The sequence below is a fragment of the Prinia subflava genome, chromosome 6, assembly GCF_021018805.1.
Source record: "Prinia subflava isolate CZ2003 ecotype Zambia chromosome 6, Cam_Psub_1.2, whole genome shotgun sequence".
Lineage (NCBI taxonomy): Eukaryota > Metazoa > Chordata > Aves > Passeriformes > Cisticolidae > Prinia > Prinia subflava.
This window is the reverse complement of record NC_086252.1, coordinates 23200230-23220247: the sequence shown is the minus strand read 5'-3', so window position 1 is coordinate 23220247 and position 20018 is coordinate 23200230. Positions and strand designations below refer to the sequence as shown.

Sequence of the window (20018 nt, the reverse complement as noted above, 5' to 3'; positions counted from 1 at the left end):
CTTCCTCTTTCCATTTCAGTTCTGCCAGACACAAGGCATTGAGTATCTGACAGGCAGAGTGTGGATTGGTTTGTGGCTCATCGTCTTCATCTTCATTATCGTGGCAGCAGAAGGAAGCTTCTTGGTGCGCTACATCTCGCCCTTCACCCAGGAGATCTTTGCTTTCCTCATCTCCCTCATCTTTATCTATGAGACCTTCTACAAACTGTACAAGGTGAACCTTCCCTGGGGAGATGGGCTGCTGCATCTCTTAATCCCTCAGGAACCTGCTGCTTTAGCACACAGGAGGCGAGGGAACAGGGCCAGCTCAGCCACAACTTTCCTAGACATTCTGCAGAGCAGTTCTTTGCTGTTCTCGTGCCTCAGCCCAGCTGGCTCCTGTGCCATCACAGAGGGTGTCAGGAAGAGCCCTAATGTCTCTCTCCCCTTCTCTTCCTGCAGGAGACATTAAAGAGGGGCCACTTTTCTCTCCCCAACCCTCTCCAGCTGGGTAGGTTGTGAGGCGAGGTGACGGATGCTGGGATTGTCCGTGCCCACCATCTGCTGCCCTCACCTCTCCACAGAGCAGGACACCTCCGCTTCCCCCTGCCCCCAGTAGTGACAGTGCCCCCTGCCCCTCCTTGCAGTAACTTGTCTGCTGCCTCTCTCACCTGCTCAGGTGTTTGCAGAACATCCTTTGCTGAAGTTCTACCCACCAAACGTGCAGAGCAGCCTGAATGCCAGCGTGCTCTCCACAGACGCGATGTCCCTGGGAACCAGGATGCAGCCCAACACTGCTCTGCTCTCCCTCATCCTCATGCTAGGCACTTTCTTCATTGCCTTCTTTATGCGCAAGTTCAAGAACAGCCGCTTCTTAGGAGGAAAGGTGAGGAGTTGTGGGATTCACAAAGGACAAACTACACACCAAACAAATAATGCTGCTAGCTACAGACCTTAATTCTCCAGAACACTTGGACATCCCCCAAAGAAACTCCAGAAATCCTTTAAATACCTTGCAGGAGGGATGGTAGCCCACCCTTAGGTGCACACAAGAGCTGACTGTTGATGATGGTATCTGCCCTGTACTGCTCCAGTGAGGCTTGCTGGGAAGTCCTCTGGACTTTGGGAAAGCTTCTTGGACTGAATACAAGTCTGTTAAAATAGAATATAAGAAGAAAAGCTTACATCTTCTTCTCTTTGGCCATCTCTCTACCTGCAGAGTATCTGTGTAATACCTAGAGCACTGTCTAAATAGGCTAGCAGGAGCAATTAGCCAGTTGTTTAGGAGCATGCTATGGGGGCAATGGGATGCTCAGCCCATAGGTCAAGGCTGGGTTTCCTTGCCCTGTCCATCAGCAGTGCTCAGGTTTGGAGTGGTGCCTGGCCCCATCTATGGCTTCTCTTTGCCATAGGCTCCTATAGCAGGGTGCACACATGGAACAGGAGCTGGCCTGTTCCTTTTGCTAATGACAGGTCTGTGCTCTGCAGGCACGGCGGATCATCGGAGACTTTGGGATCCCCATCTCCATCCTGGTCATGGTGCTGGTGGATTACACCATCACTGACACATACACACAGGTAGGTGCCAGCACTGCCCTCAGAGCCTCTCCTGCAGCCCAGCAGTGATCCCTGTGGCACCGGCCTGCTCTTGTGCAATGGGGAATTTGTGTTTCCTGCCTCTTTAGTCATAACAGCACAAAGCAAACAGAAACATTCCCCTCATCCTCACTCCCATGCTGAAGGGAAGCTCCAAGGGTCTAGCTGAGGCTGAGGCCAGAGCTACAGGGACTGGAGTGCCTTGGTATCCCTCTGGTCTTCCAGCTGTTGGTAGGGGAGGGTTTAGGGGTTTTAGGGATTCAGTGCAGTTCATTCCTTGTTTGTAACTCTAAACGTTTGCAGTCAGTCAAAAAGACATAAATTGTTTATGCACACTGAAGGAGGTGGCATGTAAAATGGTTTCAATGGGGTATTTGTCATGAGTTTAGTACTCAACATACTTATTCTCTCCTTGACTGTAGGATACTAATATTTTGATCACTTATCTCAAACATTTTTTTCCCAGTTTATGCACAAACTTAAGTTTGATAACTTAATGTTCTTGAACAAACATATCTCATAGGTTTCATTTTTTCTCATTTTTCTGTAGATATGGAGTTATATATTTTTGGGTTTTTGTTGGTTGTTTTGTTGTTTGGGGTTTTTTTGGGTTTTTTGGGGGTTTTTTTAGTAAGATTGGGAAGAGGGTGAAAAGTATTTCCTGTTCATCATGACAGTTTTTTATCAAAACAGCCCAAGGCTTGGTGGAATCCAAATGCATTTTTATTCATTTGAATTTCAATGAAAAAATTCAGTCTATCAGATGTTAGTAAAATCATGCACTTTGTTACATTCTTTTCATACCCTTCTACATTTCTACAGTTAATATCAAAAGCATTATCATTTTAGTATTAACTCAGCATATGTACAAAGCTTTCCAAGAAAATGGTACTTAGTTACACAGCTTAACTCAAGGACAAACATTCCAGAAATATTATTCATACTTACACTGATTAACATAAATGCAAATCATAAACTCTGCCTGCAGTGCAGATAGCAGAAATTTCTGTAGAGCAGCACAGAGCCAAGGGTTCAAAAGCTGATGAATGCAGGGTCAGGATGATGTACAGCTAGGAGTCTGTGTGGTCCGATGGGAGCACAAACATGATATTCCCTCTGAACATGGTCAGGGTGAGGTCATTTCCACAGAATGTGGCCACTTCTGGGGTTTGCACTGCAAAAACAATGCTGTAAAATGTCTCAGAAAATCCTTGGAAAGTCTGGAAAGCCACCTCAGAAAATCGTAGGCAGTTCAGAACACTTAATTTGTCCAAGGAGCATTTTAACTGTGGTCTTCAAGGACTGACATGGGGGTGAGGTTTCTGAAGGAAGATATTTCTTTTGTCTCTTGGAAAAAAAATGAAGGGAATTTAAGTAGCTGAAAGGAAATGACACAGACCCATGTTAGGGAACATGGGGTTTTTTGCACTGAAGAGGATTATCCATGAGAAAGTCCTGCTCAGTTCAGGGTGGCTTATCCTATCGTCTGAGGCATTCAGACCAGGGAGAACAAGAGGATCAAAGCCGTGTGAGGCTGTGGGCTTGTTTATATTAATGAGTAACTGCTGGGTTTTGCAACTGCACCACCAGAAGCTGAATGTCCCCTCCGGCCTGTCAGTCACATCCCCTCACAAGCGCGGCTGGTTCATCCACCCCATGGGCAGCAGTGGGACCTTTCCGCTGTGGATGATGTTTGCCTCTGCCATCCCTGCCCTCCTGGTCTTCATTCTCATCTTCATGGAGACACAGATCACTACGTGAGTACCTCCTCCTCCAGCCTCAACCACTGCTAACCCCTAGACAGGCAAGGCCAGGGTGGGTGCTGGTTCACTTGGAGATGCAATGGATATCACAAAGGAACAGCAAGAGCAGGATCTGGCCGTTTCAGACTGTACCTTGGCTTCTCCCATCATCTTTTGTCTCTCCTCTTGGCATATGGTATGGTGGAGACCTGCCTCAGCCAAGCACAGGAGGAAACTTCTATCCTGGGGCTGACAGCCACCATCCCCCTCCTCAGCCATCTTCTTGTTATCGCTGTGTGTGCTGTCTCCAGAGAGCGAGTGTTGTCCTAAGCTGCAGTGCTGTCCCTGGGCACTGACCTGGGCCTTGCACTGACACAGGTTCTATTTTCCTTCAGGCTGATCGTTAGCAAGAAGGAGAGGAAGCTGCTGAAAGGCTCTGGCTTCCACCTGGACCTTCTGCTGATCGGCACCATGGGGGGGCTCTGCGCTCTCTTCGGGCTGCCCTGGCTGACGGCAGCGACGGTGCGCTCCGTCACGCACGTCAACGCCCTCACCGTCATGAGCAAGGCCATCGCGCCCGGGGAGAAGCCCAGGATCGAGGAGGTGAAGGAGCAGCGTGTGACCGGAGTGCTCATCGCCGCCCTTGTCGGTGAGCCTCTGCACAGGGAACAAGGGACGGGAGAGGTCGGGACTGAGCTCTTGAACCTCCTGGCAGTGTCCCTGCCCCGTGGGCCGGTCCGTGCACTGCCTGCTCGCTGCAGGACTGCCCACACCGACCCATTTTGAGCTTCTTTTCCCTGGTGCCACAGGACACAGAGGAGGTGGGAGAGGGACAGAGGCTGAGGTGCCTTGCTGGAGTAGGACACACATGCGCTGAGCTCTGTCTGTGCAGGTCTGTCCATTGTGATGGGGAACATGCTGCGGCAGATCCCCCTGGCTGTGCTCTTCGGCATCTTCCTCTACATGGGGGTCACGTCGCTCACCGGCATCCAGCTCTACGAGCGCCTGCTCCTGATCTTCATGCCGTCCAAGCACCACCCTGACCACATCTACGTTGTCAAGGTGAGCAAAGGCAGGTTGCACAGAACCAGGTAATGAGGAGAAGAAGGAGAAGAAGCAGGTGAAGGGAGGATGATATTTTGCTGGAGTGATACGTGGCTTGGTGACCCTGCTTGGCTGCAAGTTTGGGCTGAGAAGTAACTGCAAGGCATGCACAGAGGTGGTACAATGCTGGTAGGCTGCACTCAGTGGTATTGCCAGGATACTGTCTGGATGGACAGAAAATTTGTAGGGGTGATGCACTGCTTGAGGGGGTGGAGGGACACTGCACTGCCGGGTGGGTATGCTGCCAGGTAGCACAGAGGCTGATGTGTTATGGAGTTCCACCTGGCTGTAGAGTAAAGGCAGGTAGACTCTGCAGCAGCAGGTACTCTGCTGTACTACGCTATGCAGGAGAGGATTGTTTTGCCAGTTGGGTTTTTGTGTGGAAAGATAATGTGTTCTTAGACTGGTTTACCTACTAGGTGAAGACCTGGAGAATGAATCTCTTCACCTGCATTCAACTGGCCTGCATTGTGCTGCTCTGGGTGGTGAAATCTACAGTGGCATCACTGGCCTTCCCCTTTGTCCTGATCATGACAGTGCCATTGCGACGCTTTGTGCTGCCCCGCTTCTTCCACGACAGGGAGCTCAAAGCGGTGAGCAGACAGCTGTCCTCAACACTGGAATGAGATTGAGGGGATTTGGCAGCCTGAAAGGCTGGGAGATCATGGGCCAGCAAAACCTTGAGGGTCTTTGCTCAACAGCAGTAAGTGGGTGGGTGGCTTCCTTGGATCTTGTAGCCCTGGGAGTGCAGTATGAGATGGATGGGCAGCCTGGGGCAAGGAAACATGCTTCTACCAGGCAGGGGCCTGGAATAAGGATATCCCCTTCCATCTTGTGGCTCATTCATCAAGAAACACACCAATTCCCCACTGAACCAGTGGCGAGAACAGCCCGGCAGCACATCAGAGCCTATGGCTGTTGGCACTTCAGCATGTAACCACAGTGCCAGGGTGTTGGCAGCTCTTCAAGAGCTGGCAGCTCCTCTGCTGCTGTTAACATCCTGAACTTTTGTTGGAGGAGAGCCTGGAGCAGCACCCAGAAGTGAGTGCTGCCAGCAGGGGGAGAGGAAGGAGCTGCAGTGCTGGACCAAAGCCCCAGGCATTAGAATAGAAAGGGCATCAGGCTGGGGACGCATGGATGGGCATGAGGGTCTAAAGAAGGAGCCTGTTGGGAGGGGAAGGAGAAAGAGCTTTGTTTTTCCCAGCACAGCCCAGCTGACTGGGTTGCTGTGTGCTGAGCCCTCTGTGCCAGGCTTGACCCCGCACTGGGGGCAGCTGTGCCCTTCATAGCCTGGTCTCTGCCTCTTTGCAGTTGGACTCGGAGGATGCGGAGCCAAATTTCGATGAGGATGGCCGGGACGAGTACAATGAGCTGCACATGCCTGTGTGAGCTGGGAGCTGCCCTCCCTGCTCGTGAGACAGGCAGCTCAGCCTGCTCACCCCTCCCAAGAACTAACTGGAGACTTGCCGTGAGTCACGCTGTCTCTTGCCTGGACCAATGAATGGCTGTTCCATAGCCCTGCAGGAGGCAGCCCTGGCTCTGGCTGCCCCATCGCTCGCTCAGCAGAGGCTGTGAGTCTCTCTCCTCTTGGACCTGGTGGGCTGAGAGATGCCTCTCACATCCCAAAGCTGTGTGGGTCTGAGTGCCCGTGGGTCAGGGGTCTGTCCCCTCCCTGCTGGAGGCAGCCTGTGCCTGGTCTCCAGGTGCTGAAGGGGAACCATGCCAGCTGGTGCCACTGCATTCCCCTCCACTGCCATGACGCTTGGGTAGCTCAGCACGTGACCCTGAGCACTCACAGGAATGGGCTAGAAGCTGCCTCTTCTCCCAGGCCAGCAATCTCCTCTACTCAGCTGGCAGATACCTCGCTCCTGGTCCCTCTGCCCTCTTCTAGGAGTGCTCACACTGGGCCTCTGCCACAGCTACCGGCCCGTGGGGCTGCTGCAGCCTGGCAGACAGGCAAAGAGGGACTGGTACCCTGGCCCAGTTCTCCAGACCATCTTCTGTCCAATCACCTTCCCACATGACTGTTTTCAGCTCTTGCTTGGCACAGAAGAGGCTGTTTGGCTCCTCTCCCTCTCAGTTTTCCTTACCTTATTTCCAAAGGCAAACTGCACAGGGAGGAAAGGCTGGAGACAAGCAGGTATCCTGAAGACTTGAATGCTTGCCCTCTTGCAGGAATTAAGAGGAGTCCCCTGCCATTCTGTACCTCCACAGAGGTTGCAGGAGTAAACACTCCTCACAGGGCTGTATCCCAGTTCCTGATCCCAACATTCCTGTCTCTGAGAACAAATCATATTTAAGAAATTATACAAGAAATTTAGTGCTGGAGCACAAAACAGTCCTTTGGGTCCCCTCCCTTTCCCTCTGCAGTGACCCACTGAGTCTGGCTCCCTGCAAGCCTACAAGGAAGTCATGAAACCCCAGCCCCATTTTTGCTGTCATACTGAGATCGCCTTTCACATCCAGTGGTGCCCTCCAGGTGGGAAGGAGCAGCACTCAGGGTGCCCAGCACTCAGCCCCCCATCCCCTCTGGGCAGCTTCACAGAATCACAGAATGGGTCTGGTTGGAAGAGACCACAGTGGATCATCTGATCCAACCTCCCTGCCCAAGCAGAGTCATCCCAGAGCACATGGCTCAGGATTGTATCCAGAGAGTTCTGCAATATCCCCAGTGAGGGAGACTCCACAGCCTCTCTGGGCAACCTGTTCCAGTGCTCAGTCACTTCACAGTAAAGTTCTTCCTCATGTTCAGGTGAGACTTGCTGTGCATCACACCTTTCCACCTGACACAGCTGTTCCCTGGCGTGTCCCCAAGCCGGCAGCCTTTGTTCAGAGCTGGCCCAGAAACTGTTTGATGGTGCCCCTGCTGCCCCTGGAAACTCCAAATGTAGTGCCAGAAGAGAAAGGCAGCCCAGCCTCCTCCTGATGGTCAGAGCTGGACTGGGCTTCCGGAGGAAGCTGGGATGCTCACTTCACCATTGGACTTGGGAGAAGATGCCGCCCCCATTCCCACTTACCAGCCTGGCTCCTGCAAGAGATGGTGGGTGCTTCATTACCAGGAGGGTCCAATGCCTTCCTCGGGAGGCTACAGAAATATCCCATAAGAGAAAGAAGCCTCCCCTGCAGCAGGTCCTGCCCACAGCCTGGCCCCCCACAGGGCCCGGGGCGGAGAGACGAGTGTCTCTGTGTGTCTGTGGCCGTGTGTGTCCTGTCCTCCCTGTGTAGTGTAGGAGGCCTGTTGTTTCTGTGCATTGTGACTCCTCTGACTGTAGTGGAAACAGCTACACCAATAAACTCTTCACAGGAACTGTGCCTCTGTCTCCACACTTGCTTTTATCACCAATGGCAAAAAATTAAATGGATTGAAATTCCCCAGCACAAGACTTCCTTGCCCACTACAGCCAGCAAGGTAGCAAGCCCCAGCTGGAGCAAGGATTGTCACCATGTTACCCACTAGCAGCACGGAGGTGGGCTTTCTATCATCATCATCAAACAGACTGGTTACTGTGGCTGCTGGAAAGAGGAGGCTGAACCCCATGTTTAGCCAGAAACACATTCTCTTGCCTGCTTGCATCCACATACGTGTGCATGCTTGTGCCTTTGTGCTTGGCAGCACTCAGTGCCCATCTTGTGCAGTCTGTAGCCACACACCAAATGGCAGGCCCATGGGCTGAGCACAGATGGAACATATCATTAAACATGTTCTTTCCCTGCTTTCTTCCCAGGCAAGAACTGAGCCAGGTCCCTGTGAGCCACTGGCTGCCTGCAGCCCATGGTGATGGGTTGGGTATCCTCCAGTCTTGCTCTTCAGGATGCTGCTGCTGGGAGCCGGTGGAAGTCCTGCTGCCCATGGTCAGTCACTGGCTGCTCCAGGGGCTGGCTGCTGAGGCAGAGGGCTGTGCCTGCCCAGGTGCACAGGTGGTGGCCATCCTGTTTCTGAGCTGGGTGTGCTGTGGGGCAGGCAGTGTCTGGCCTCGCAGCACCCTCTCCAGGGTCTGGCAGCGCCGCAGAACCTGCAGGAGAGGAAGCAGTGTGGGTGCCTGTCTCCTGAGTGTTCAGTTGGGTTCAGGCTGCTCTGCCATGTTAGGAAACACTTCCACTCCCCACTCAGCTCTCTCTCCTCACATCTGAATGTCCAAACCAGCAGGCCATTGGTTTGGACTGGAAAGACTATGGCTGTACCTAGTCTCACAAGACTCATGTCTCCTCCTGGGCGTCCAGCCCTTCCTGTGCAGCACCTCAGACCGCAGCAGTGCCCTCACCCACCCTGGTACGCAGACCAGGGAGCACAAGCAGAGCGACACGCGCCCCTTACCGCATCAGTCCTCCGCATGAGGATGGGCCTGACCTCCAGCTCCAGCAGCCACTCAGCCTCCAGGATGCTGTGGTGGTACTCCTCTAGCTCCAGGCTCTTCTGCTGCTCCTTGGCCAGGGCAGCCTCACGCCGGTGAGCCCCTGTACCCTGAGCTCTGCCAGGGTGGGCCAGCCCCGGCCCCTGGCCCTGCTGCTGCAGGCGCAGGAGGCGGATGCGCTGGGAAACATGACAGGCCTGGGCACCAAGGGTGACCGCCCGCTCCCTGCGGGCCAGCAGGGCCAGCAGCTCCTCCTGGCTCTCCTGCAGCTGGGCTCGCAGCACCCCAGCACTGCTGCCTGTGCCTGAAGGCTGCAGTGGGATCGTGGGCTTGGGCAAGCCCAGAGGAGAGCTGGGCTGCTGGGGGGCACTGCGGCATGGAGGGGGCTGTGCAGTGCCACGAGCCAACTCTGCTCTGCTCCATGCTGGTGGCTGCAGTGGCAGTGATGGTGACAGTGATGCTGATGGTGGCAGGGAGTGGCCGTACATCTTGCGGTGGAGAGAGACCCACTTCTGGGCAAGATCTGCTGTGGCCAAGCTCTGGTGAAAGACATCAGGAACCAGCCTCAAGACCTTCACAAAGGGCCCCACATCAGCAAAGCCACACAGGTCATGCAAGCTCTAGAGGCTGAAGACCCTCTGGCTGAGGGTCCCTCCCCGCAGCAGCAGCCCCCAGTTACGCCGGTGGGCAAAGAGCTGTGCAGCCAGGTGGGGGATGGAGGCCAGCGGGGACTGCTGGGTAGGGCAGGCAGCCGGCTCCTCGTGCGTGTACAAGTTCTCACACAGAGGGACCACCACCCTGGCGTCAAACCTCTCCTTCAGTGTGCTCAGGTGCTGCAGGTGGGAGGCCAGCCAGTCCACGTAGCTGCTGGCCATGTCAGGGCTGGCCGAGCCAGGCTGGCAGTGGGCAAGCCTCTGCAGGTGCTGCCAGCTCTCCGCCCTCCCCGAGGGGCTGTGTGGCAGCACCAGCAGCAGCACATGGTACAGGCTGTGCAGGTGGAAGCCCTCCCAGCACTGCTGCATGTGCCTCACGAAGGTGCTGATCTCCCCTTCCAGGGCAGAGTACAGGGCCTCCATGGGTGGCCACAGTGATGGAGAAGAGTCAACCAGGATCACAGCTCATCCACATGGCCCTGGGCCCTGCATGTGCTGGAAAACACACTGCACCACGATGCAATGAAAGCAGGATTGCTGTGGGGGCTCTGGTTTGGGTCACGCATGTGAACTCAGTCAGCAATCAGCTCTACCAAAGGCTGGTGTGCTGCTCGAAGAGAGGCACATCTGTCCAGCTTGGAGGAGCCAGTCCTGGTCACTCTGCCAAAGGAGAGACAGTGGGTGAATGCAGAGGAAGGCAACAGGGATGGGCTGAGGCAGGAGCAGTTAAGGGGCTGCAAGGGGTGCACTCCATGGCGTACCCCCACTTCAATCAGACCAGAGAAGGAGGGAGAGGCTGCTGGGTGCTGGCACACCAGGACCCTGCTGGATCACAAAATACTGCTACAGTGCAGGGGGAGTAGCTGAGAGGCTGCCTGCAGATTCAGGGGATACTCCTGAGCTGGGGCTGGGAAGAATACCCTAGGTGTCTGTAGGCTCTCAGTTCTGCAGGGGGTGGGGCTCTGGGATGGGGCAAGGGTTCACTTGCTCCCTGATAGGAGACTCACTTTTGCCAGACCAGGACTGCATGTCCTCCCAGAAGTTTCTCCCTCTTTGCTATATGAGAAGAGGTTTATCTTTACAAAAGTAAGCCTGTCCAGAGACTTAAAAATAGAAGGTCCATTTCCAAAATTATCAACTTTATTATTTTAAACTACTGTATTGTTTAAGCAACTGTTTGGGTTTCTGTTTCTGCCACCTGGGTTCAAGTACACTCAAGCTGTCTTCTCCAGTTATTTTTGTTCTTTGCAGCCAGGAGGGGCTGGCACACCTCTGTTGTCAGATACCACTGGCACCCATTCACACATGGCTGGGAAGTTAAGGAAACTGCTAGCTAAAACCATTTCTACAACAAAGCTGTGAACAAGAGCCAGTGGCGAAGTTTCCCCTTTCCCCGTGTGTGCCTGAAAGTCCTTGCAGGGGCTTTCGTGTCTGCTTTTCAGACACTCAAACCTCATTAAAATAAATTGTGAAAACCTTTTTTCCTCTTCCCCATGAGGAGGGTTTGGAGGAGGTGTGGGGCAGGTAACAACAACATGAGGCAGCAGCACAGTGCATTCCTCACGTTGGCAGGAGTGAGTAGCTCCTGTTTGCAATCCCCAGCACAAGTGAATTTGTTCAGATGTGAATTGCACCATTTTGGGGAGAGCAGAGCTGATGCTGGGCGGGACAATGGTTGGGTGTGAAGCCCCAAGAGCAGCCCAGCTCAGGGGTGCTGGGGTCCTGCTCGCTGTTGCAGATGCCAAGGACCACCCTCACAAGGACTGCTGAACACTGATGAACTTGCACATCCCTGCCGTGGCCCCAGCCCAATGCTCTCTCTGTCCCGCCCTCCATCCACCTCCCCTTCATGTCACCCAAAAGAAGGGACTCACCAGCCCCAGGAGAAGCACCAGAGAGAGAAGAAAAGGCTGAGCAGGGCCCTGCTGACCACCAGGGGAGGAACGTGCCCTCCTCAGGCATGGGCACAAACCTTCCTCCCCATGGGAACTGCAGGTTTGGACGTGTCCCTCGAGCTGCAGCCAGCCTTTCCCAGAGCCAGTTGCCAGGCCCACAGACATTGCCACAGAACTACAGGGCAGAGGTGAAGCTCCATGCAGCTCTTCTGCCTCACACAAGTCTTAGCTAAGGATATTTTTCTAGCAGGGATGTCTGAATCTTGGGCACAGGTGTGGACAGCATGTTTCTTCAATACAGGTGAGTACTCCTGTAATTTATCTGACCTTCACTCCTTTGCCCTGGGAGGTTTGCTTCCTGGCTGCTGCCCTGTGTCCCTGCCCCATCCCTCCTGGCGCACTGTCCCCTCAAGGCTCTCCAGCCCCTGGGCTCTCTGAGGTACCTGTGCTGGGACAGGTCTCCAAAGGGAATCTTTGCTCAAGTGATTGAGGCTCTTCTGGGACAATTCTTCTGTGCCTGTGCAAGGTTCCCCTGTCCAGGTGCATACTTCTGGCTGGGATGGACCTGGTCACAGGCAGCTGCGTCTTGCTCTGCAGCGATGGCTCTCATGAGCTCCCATGCAGAGAGGGGCAATGCTGCTGTGAGGTGTGGGCAGAGAAGGCTCAGCCTGAGCTCTGAAATGTGACTGCCACAGCTTCTTCCCTGCAGGGAGCAGCAAGGAGATGGGCTGGCACCCATGAGTGTCCTGTGTGGCTCAGAGGGGAACATGCAGGAGTCATAACAAGAAGGGCTGAACACCGTGCTGCACATCATCCCCCATCTCTCCTGCCACTTTGTTCTGTGACCCCCTGGGCTGCCAGATGTGATCTTGTCATTGAGCAGGACACGGTTTCTGCAGAGAAGGGGGGACCTTGTGATGTCTGCTGCAGGAGTCCAGCTGGATGATTTCCTTCATCCATCAGCCCAGTGTCCCTGGAGGATGTCTCCCCCCGGCTCCAGCACACAGAGTGCAGCAGCCTCACTGGGGCTGGGAGAGGCTGGGCAGCCTCCTGCTGTGCCAGGCTCTCTTCCTCTGCAAAGACAGATGGCCAGAGGCTGGGGCCAGCTACTGCAGCTCCGAACTGGGGCTGCACTTACTTTTTGGCCCTGGAGGTGTTAGCACAGCCTTGCCTGCTTTTTTCCTTCTCTAGTCCAGGAGCACTGCATTTCAGGTTGCCTTTGGGGACTTACAAGGGACAAGCACAACAGAACAGGGCCGGGATTGGCATCAGTTTGACTGCAGGTGCACAGCGAGAAGAGCTCTCTCCTTCAGCACAAAAATGGTTTTGCAAGCTGAAACTGTGGAGACAAGATGAGGAAGAGAAAACACACAGAGCTCAGGCTACCAGCACCCATCAGCAGAATTCAGCCACAGCCAGGGTAGAGGTATGACACCATTTAACCTCCTTGCTTGCTGGTTGTGAAGGAGATAAAGAGCTACCCTGGCAAAACAGCCCAGTCTGGGAATTGCCTACACCACAGCTGCCTGACATACTTTCTACAGCATGAATCACATAGTAATGGTATCTGCAAGCAAAGCCCTGCTTATGCATTTAGTCAAGCAGAATCCACAAAGCTGCTTGTAGCAGAATCATCTGTGACCTCCACAGCATTGTGCCATTAATAGCAAGGTTTGGTCTGGGTCAAACAAAAGCAGGGCAGACTTAATAGGAGAGGAAATGAGGTGGATGCACTCAGATGGCCTCTCCCCACATGCTCCTACTGTAATTATAGCCTGGTGCAGCTCAGCTCCCTCATTCAGAAGTCTCATCACTGGGACTGCTTTTCTCTTGGCCAAGGTGTAAAAGCCACACGCAGATATGTTGTGGCCTCAGGCAAACTGGCAGCAGCACAAAGGGAGCAGTGGCAGGGAACCTCAGCTTGTCACTGCTGGGAGCTGGATGTGTGGCCTGGGGTGTGGAAGGGAAAGGAAGGAAGGGTTGAGCTGAAGAACAAGACCAGGACCGTTATCTACAGAGAAAGCTGGAGATACCTGATGATGGGTTTGGTTCATCATCATGGGCAAGTGCAGATGGGGCTGCTAGAAAGTCCCAGCTATAGTGCTGGCCCCAGGGATGCAGCTCAGGAGGGTGCTTCAGGGGCAAAGGGGTGGCACATGGTCAGAGTGGGGTGGATGTGCCCGGCGTTCACCCCCTGGGCCCATCTGCTCCAGTGATCTGCTTTTGTGCTCAGGCTGAAAATGAAGACAACATCCTGTTTTCCTGACCTACAGAGACAGGGCAGCCCTGGAGGGCATTCCTGTGTCTGGATGGGATAAGGAGCTTTTCCCACTGCCATCAGACTAAGCAAGGGTGTAGCCGCCCTTGGCCTGAGCCCTGCAGTGTGCAGAGGCAGCACTGTGCTCTGCAGTGAGACTGACTCACTGCTGGTGGCTGAAGTGATACAGGAGCCAGCAGGGTGCCCAGGCAAATAAACCCTCCCCAGCCCACACTGTCCTCCCTCAGATGGAGGACTCCACACTCCTGCTCTCTGGGGGAGCAGCTGCCGTAGCGCTTGGTGTGACCCTGTGAAAGCCTCTCCAGACATCCTTAATCACATTCCTCTGGAACAGGGACACATCTGGTACAAACATGATCCTGTCCCCAAGGAGCTCGGGCTAATTCCTGTCACAGAGCCTCAGAGCAGCCCTGGGCAGGGAGAGCCTCGGCAGAGCTTTGATCATCACCACTGTCACTTTGCAGGGGATGGGGCTGGAGGAGAGGTCCACAGCTTCATAAGCTGAGTTTAAGCAGCCCAAACCTGAGCTAGCCTGGCCAGACTGACCAAGTCCGAGGTGTGGCTGGGCTACCCACAGTCTGGGAATGGGAGAAGGGAGGACCTGTCCTTTTCAAATGTTGATTTATAAGCTGATTTCAAGGAATTGTGAAACTAGAACAAGGAAAGAGCCAGAACTGTGGGATCAGTTTGTACCCTACTTCATGTTCTGTGTGTCCCTTTCCTCTTGCATACTTTCAGCCTGTGTGAGGAGAGTGCCTCAACATCTGGTGGTCTACCAGGGTCTGGCAATGGGTGGCATGCTTGATTTTTGGCTGCTGTTCTCAGTAGTTCTCTGTCTTTGGTGAACACATTCCTGGCTGTCGTGGGCTTTGGTTGCCTCAGCCTGGCAGGGGGGGCTGTGATGGAGGCAATGCATAGCAGAGCACAGATGCCCACCTTCTGCATCTGTGCCTCCCTATGCCTTTGTCTGGTCCAAAGTATCCTGCCTCTGCTGCTGACTCTCCCAAATGAGATCATCCCAGGGATGACAGTGGAGGAAATCAGTCCTCCACCCTGGGAGCACAGTTCTGATGAGCCATTGAGGAAGTGGGACCTGCAGGCAAGGTGTCACAGCTCGTCCCCTCACAGGCAATGGGAGAGCAAGTCTGTCAGATACTTCCCACCTACCACGGGGCATGAGGGCCTGCCTGCCTCCCAGCAATGTGCCAGACCCGTGGCAGAAGAGGAAATTAAGATATTGTCTGGAGTCCAGGAGGAATTCCTGCCACAGCTTGTTCCTGCCAGTCCTCTGCCGACCTTCCCTCGGTGTGGAAAGCCCAGCAGGAAGCTGACTCACTGTCTGCTGCCACGGCTGGGTGCGGGGCCCTGCCGCCTGCAGCGCCAGAGGGTTGCTCCTTTCATGGATGCAGGGATAGCTCACTGCTCACACCCACCAGCCCCTGCCTGCCCTGGCTGTCCCCTCCCAGAGCCCAGCACTCTGCCGGCAAGCACAGGAGAATGGCCATGGCATCCTGCTTCTTGTGCTGTCTGCAGCTGGCTGAGAGGAGGGTTGGGAGCTCGCTGAGTTGCTGATATTGCTGCCAAACACACATTCAGCACTACTGTGCCAGGTGTGGGGAAGGAGGCAGCCCCGAGGGTGAGGGGAGGAGTGGGGGGCTGATGGGCTGGAGAGAGATCCCAGGCTTTTCCTGCACAGTGGGCTCGTGTGATGGTGGGTCAGCAATCACCTGCTTATCAAAGCTCTGTGGAGAAGCTGGTGGTCACAGCCATCCCTTCCCAGGAGCAGCACCTCAAGCCAGCTAGGAAACAGTTCAGATAATGCAGTTTTCAAGTGGGCTGTACAAAGGCAGGACTAGTGCTTTAATTCTGTAGCAGAAAGGAACAACACACTTTCAGGTGTAAGTTTCTTGCCACCTTTTCTACAAGGCTGATAAAGGGCTTACAGCATCAGTCACTGATGCTCCATTTGGGGTAATCCAATGTTTATTGATTGAAGAATTGTAAAGTTACTTTGTTCTAAGGACTAGGTTAAGGCACCTTCTACTTCCCTCTTGGAAGGTGTCAGTCAACAACAGTGGTAATGCTAAAAACCTTGCCCTTTTCAAAGGTTGTATCCTTCCCTTCTATCGTGGATGTCAGGAACCATGGCCAAAGTTTCTCTGGAGAAGCCTGGATGGGGATGTCGGTGTTGGAGATACCTGCTGGTGGAGACTGGTGGCTGGCAGATAGAGGACAAAGAGGCGTGCTCCTCAACTTTCCTTTGGTTGTGAGGAGCTCCACGGCCCCCTGGTGACCAGCCAGAACTGAGAAGCTTGACAGCTAAAGTTGTCTGCAGAAACAGCATCAGAGGGAATCCCCTCTCCTCCTGTGAGGAGAAAGCTGGCTGTGGCAGAAACAGCCTGGCAACAAATGTGTAGCTGTAAGGAGGCCTGTCAAGGACACTGTGAGTAGATCTAATCCCCTTCTCTGACACAGTGATTGGCCTTGTGGATAGAAGTATTAGATGTGAGATAAGAACTGCAGTTAGGCTTCTGGCACCTTCTTGCATGATGTTTTCGTAAGACAGGGAAAGTGGTGTAGATTAAACTAATCCGGCACAAGTACAAAAGAGCCTGGATAGTCATGCTCAGGATAGCTCTCAATACCTTGGTATCAAAATGGAATGACACACTGACAGTGACTCATCTATCAGGAAACTACTGAAAGGCCAGATAGTGAAGGTGGAAGAGTGCTGGGGGAGGTAATCACAGGTTTGGCAGTGGCCTTGATGTGACTCTGTCCAGTGGTGGGTGTTGAACAAGATACTGCCATCTACCTCAGAACGCTCTCTGTGTTTTAAGTAGTTAAAACCCCTCCCATAGTAGTTAAAACCCATTATAGACCAAAATAATAACAATAAATTAAAAAACCTTTCCCCCACACCCCTCCATTAGATTTCCTTTCTTTCAGAATAAAGAAATAATTTCTGATGGAAAGAAACACCTTCACAGAGCACTTGTGAACCATGATCTGGCCACACTTTGATCTGTGATCAAGTTCTATCTTTGAACTATGATCTGGAGAAACTTTGTCCAGAGTATTGCTCTTTACCACCTGTTCCAGATCTCAGAGACATCATTTCAAAGCTCTATCAGGATTCCTGTTAACGGTCTCTCTCACTGCATCATGCTATGATGGTCTGCTGAAGGAATCCCAAAGCCGAAATGTTTCCTATTCTGGATGACATCAATTTCTCTTACAAAGGTCCGCACAGCAGTGGTCCCCCGTCCCCGCCGCGTGTCCGTGGGTGTCTCGGGCCTCCCCACCCCAGCCCTTCTCAGCACCCTCCTCTCGAGATGCGCTCCTCTTCCTAGCCAGTCTCATCCGGCTGCTAGACGCGCCGGCAGCGGCCCGGCCCCGCCGCTGCCGCACTCCCCGCACTCCCCGCGCCCCGGTGCGGGCGGAGCGGGGCGGAGCGGGCGCCCGGCCGCTCCCCGCTGCCCGCGGCCGGCGAGGCGGAGCCAGCGCGGCGCGGGGCTGCGAGCCGTGCCCGCCCGGCGCGGCGATGCGGCGCTGAGAGCCGGCGGCGGCGCCTCGGCGGGCGATGGACGCCTCTCTGCGCCAGGTGGGCAGCGGCGGGACGGGCACGGCGGCGGGGCTTGCCCCTGCTCGGGGCTGGGAGAGGCGCGGGCCGGGCGGAGGCCGGCGGGATCGGGTCTCGGGGCCAGACGGGCATCGGGGTGCCGCGCCCCGGGCAAGGAGCGCCCCCCGGGCCGCGGGACGCTGCGCTCCCCGCGGGCCGCGCCCCCGCTGCCCCCTCGCCGAGGCGGTCCCGGCTGCACTTTCTCGGGAGCGATGGGATGCGGAGGGTTTTGCCCCCGAGCGCTCCCCAGCCCGGCGCGGCACCGCGCAACCCGTGCGAGGGTAGAAGGGGCTGCGGGAGCCGGAGCCCGACCGATGTGCGGTGCCGGCAATGCCGACCGAGGGCTGCTTCGGGAGGAGAGGGTTTGTCGCATGATAGTCATGGCTGCCCAGAGCCGGCTCCTTAATCCTCTGGAACGACTTCAGGGTCCGGAGCCTGCTCCTGCCCGCGTGTGCCTGTCACAGAGCGGCTGGCCTCCGGGGCACCGGGCCGCTGAGCAGGCGGGCAGCGTGCGGGGGGAGTCCCCTGGCCCTCGGTGCCGCTGCCCAGTCACCGTCACGCCGGCGGGCAGAGCGGCTGCCCGGGCCCGACCCGTACCTGTTCGCCGCGGGCTGCGGTCCCGCCTGCCCTCGGTGCCCTCCCGGGCGAGCCACAGCCGTGCGGGCACTGTGCTGCCCCGGTGCGCGGGGCCAGCGACGGGCACAGCCCGGAATTCTCTGTGCGTTCTTCTCGCCTGAGCATGCACAGGTTTCCAGCCCAGCCTGGTGATGCCTTTGACTGTGAGGGGCAGGTGGGGGCAAGGCAAGGGGGTCCTTTCTGGACCCACGGCTGACAGTGGCTGCCCGTGGCATTGGCAGCAGGCACGGCAGGCACTGCGGGGTGACGGGGCCTGCTCGAGGTCTGCGGCCGAGGTCTGAAAGCCTCCTGTTTGGACACATCTGCCCCTTCCAGCCCCCAGATGGTTTCCAGGCCATTAACCCCGGTGTCTGGCCTTGCGAGTCACGGGTGCGGAGGGGGAGCTAGCAGCGCTCCGGAGCAGCCCGTGGTCGCTGGGCTGGAGCAGCTGATGGGCTCGGGCCTGCCCCCTCCCTGGTGAAGCACTTTCTTTATCAGAACAGATGTTTTCCCGTATCTAGCCCCAGAGAGGAAGGAGTGGCTGCCCCCAGGCTGGGGCTGCCCGGCAGCATGCGGCAGCGCATCGCCCAGCATCCTTCAGCCATTAACTGATTAACCTGCTGCTCCTGGAAGTCTGGGCCGTCTGTATCTAATCAGATGAAGGCCAGAGTTTCCCAAAGGGCCATTTCACCAGAGCCTTTATGGCCACCTCTCTGTCAGGAGGAACCTCCTGGCCTCTTGTAACAGGAGAAGCCACTGAGGAGCCTGAAGGAACTGATGGGAAAGGGAGGCTGGAAAGGGGATACCCAGAGGTGCACGTCTCAGCAAATAGCACCCATCAGAGAACTGCCTGCTTTGTCCAGCTTCACGTGTCCAGGCATGATTCTTCCATTATCTGAAGAAACAGGGATTTCCAGGGAACGGGTGAGGGGCAGTCCTGGTGCCAGAGTCTCTCGAAGAGTCACACATCTCTTGTAAATCACAGACTTAAATCCTGATGAAGCAAGGTAGGCAAGGTTGGAGAACTGCGTGCAGGAAAGCATCAGACTTTGCTTTGCAGGAAAGGCAGTGGGGGGTGGGAGAGAGGGAATGTGGCTTCCCAAGAGCCGGAATGTTTGGCATTTGTTGCACCCCAGCCACTCTTCCTCCTTCTCCATGGGGGGTTCTTAGTGGGAGGGAAAGCCTGAGTAGAAGGGAGTTGCTTCACTTCCTTCTGCAGCAGCAGAAGAGGAGCTTGTCCCAGGGGATGCATGTCATGTCTCACAGTGAATAGCTTAAAGCCCAGTGTGCTGTTGGTCTTGCCTTAGCAGGCTCCCATGCTGTGCTTGCAGCATTAGATTATCACACTCAGCTATGTGATCAGCATCTGGGGTTAGGTGGGGATGCCACGGGTCTCCACAGCTCCCCCAGTTCCCCCTTTGGCATGCTGGAGACCAAAACAGCTTTGTGAAGGGTTCAACCTACTTGTCATCCTGGTTCTGCCAAGGGAGAATAGTTTTGGCTGGTTGTGCCAGCTCGACACTCTGGAGGGGTTTCCCATGTGCTGTGCTCTCCTCTGCTTGCAGACCCCAGGGACAGCAAGCTGCTGGGGACTGTGCTGCTGCTGCTCTTCTCCCGCAGTGTCCCAAGCAGGCCAAATCAGAAAACCTTCATCCTCAGCGAGTGGTACAGCACAAAGATGTGTCTGTGCCTCTGCCATTGGAGGTCTGCTGTGCGGCATGGCTCAGAGGTGTGACGGATGACGCCTTCCCTCCAGCTGGGTGTGAGTGGAGGAGCCGTGTGTGTGTGTGTGTGTGTGCTCTGCCATCTCCTTTCTCGGCTGCTGCAGCGAGTCCTGTGCCCGGGCAGGGAGGAGGGGCCCTACAGGCCAGGGCTGTGGCATGGTGACAGATGATGGTTTCCCTGTGTGTCTGGAGTGTGGGCAGGATGTGGGGTTGACACAGAGGATATGACTCGCTCTCCAATTCCCCCCTTAGGAGCAGGAATGTCATGGACAGGGTTAAAGGAGACACTTCTCCCATGCTGTCCTCCTGCACTCCAGTTGGAGTGACCAGTTGGCACGGTCCCATAGTCAGTCTGCACTGAGGAGCAGCATCTAGTGGAGTCACAGATGCTGTTCTCCTTCTCATGTGCCACTGGCCTAGAAATGCTGGCATTTTAAGTGTTAAACAGTTTTCCTCAT

The 20018-nt window shown here is 55.2% G+C and overlaps 3 protein-coding genes across 6 annotated transcripts in view; 2 read left to right on the top strand and 1 right to left on the bottom strand.

Annotated features, from left to right (window-relative positions):
* SLC4A3 (solute carrier family 4 member 3) overlaps positions 1-7732 on the top strand; it is a 33186-nt gene extending 25454 nt beyond the window's left edge. For 3 of the 4 annotated variants that reach the window (XM_063400671.1, XM_063400674.1, XM_063400675.1), the window contains 8 exons: positions 20-214; positions 659-865; positions 1468-1557; positions 3166-3332; positions 3713-3966; positions 4210-4379; positions 4841-5014; positions 5733-7732. In XM_063400671.1, coding sequence (XP_063256741.1) covers positions 20-214; positions 659-865; positions 1468-1557; positions 3166-3332; positions 3713-3966; positions 4210-4379; positions 4841-5014; positions 5733-5810 — 1335 coding nt within the window. In that variant the 3' untranslated portion in view covers positions 5811-7732. The remainder of the gene's footprint in view (positions 1-19; positions 215-658; positions 866-1467; positions 1558-3165; positions 3333-3712; positions 3967-4209; positions 4380-4840; positions 5015-5732) is intronic. The other variant, XM_063400673.1, reaches the window with a different exon arrangement.
* A 259-nt stretch (positions 7733-7991) lies between these two features.
* On the bottom strand, positions 7992-11395 carry LOC134552210 (uncharacterized). The gene is made up of 3 exons (XM_063400677.1): positions 11301-11395; positions 8737-10086; positions 7992-8434 (listed from the first exon to the last, which is right to left on the bottom strand). The coding sequence occupies exons 2-3, from the start codon at positions 9259-9261 to the stop codon at positions 8279-8281; spliced, it is 681 nt and encodes a 226-aa protein (XP_063256747.1). The 5' UTR covers positions 9262-10086; positions 11301-11395; the 3' UTR covers positions 7992-8278.
* A 5673-nt stretch (positions 11396-17068) lies between these two features.
* The window catches only part of LOC134552207 (unconventional myosin-X-like), an 89957-nt gene continuing 87007 nt past the window's right edge, over positions 17069-20018 (top strand). Inside the window, exon 1 of the mRNA XM_063400670.1 lies at positions 17069-17203. Within this exon, the coding sequence (XP_063256740.1) occupies positions 17183-17203 (21 nt within the window). The 5' untranslated portion in view covers positions 17069-17182. The remainder of the gene's footprint in view (positions 17204-20018) is intronic.

What these genes read in the sequence shown, in the direction of transcription:
- LOC134552210 (XM_063400677.1), bottom strand. Translation starts at nt 9,261, where the DNA reads ATGTACGGCCACTCCCTGCCACCATCAGCATCACTGTCACCATCACTG. An exon ending in TCATGCGGAGGACTGATGCG is followed by an intron (nt 8,435 to 8,736) that starts GTAAGGGGCGCG and finishes CCTCTCCTGCAG; the next exon opens with GTTCTGCGGCGCTGCCAGAC.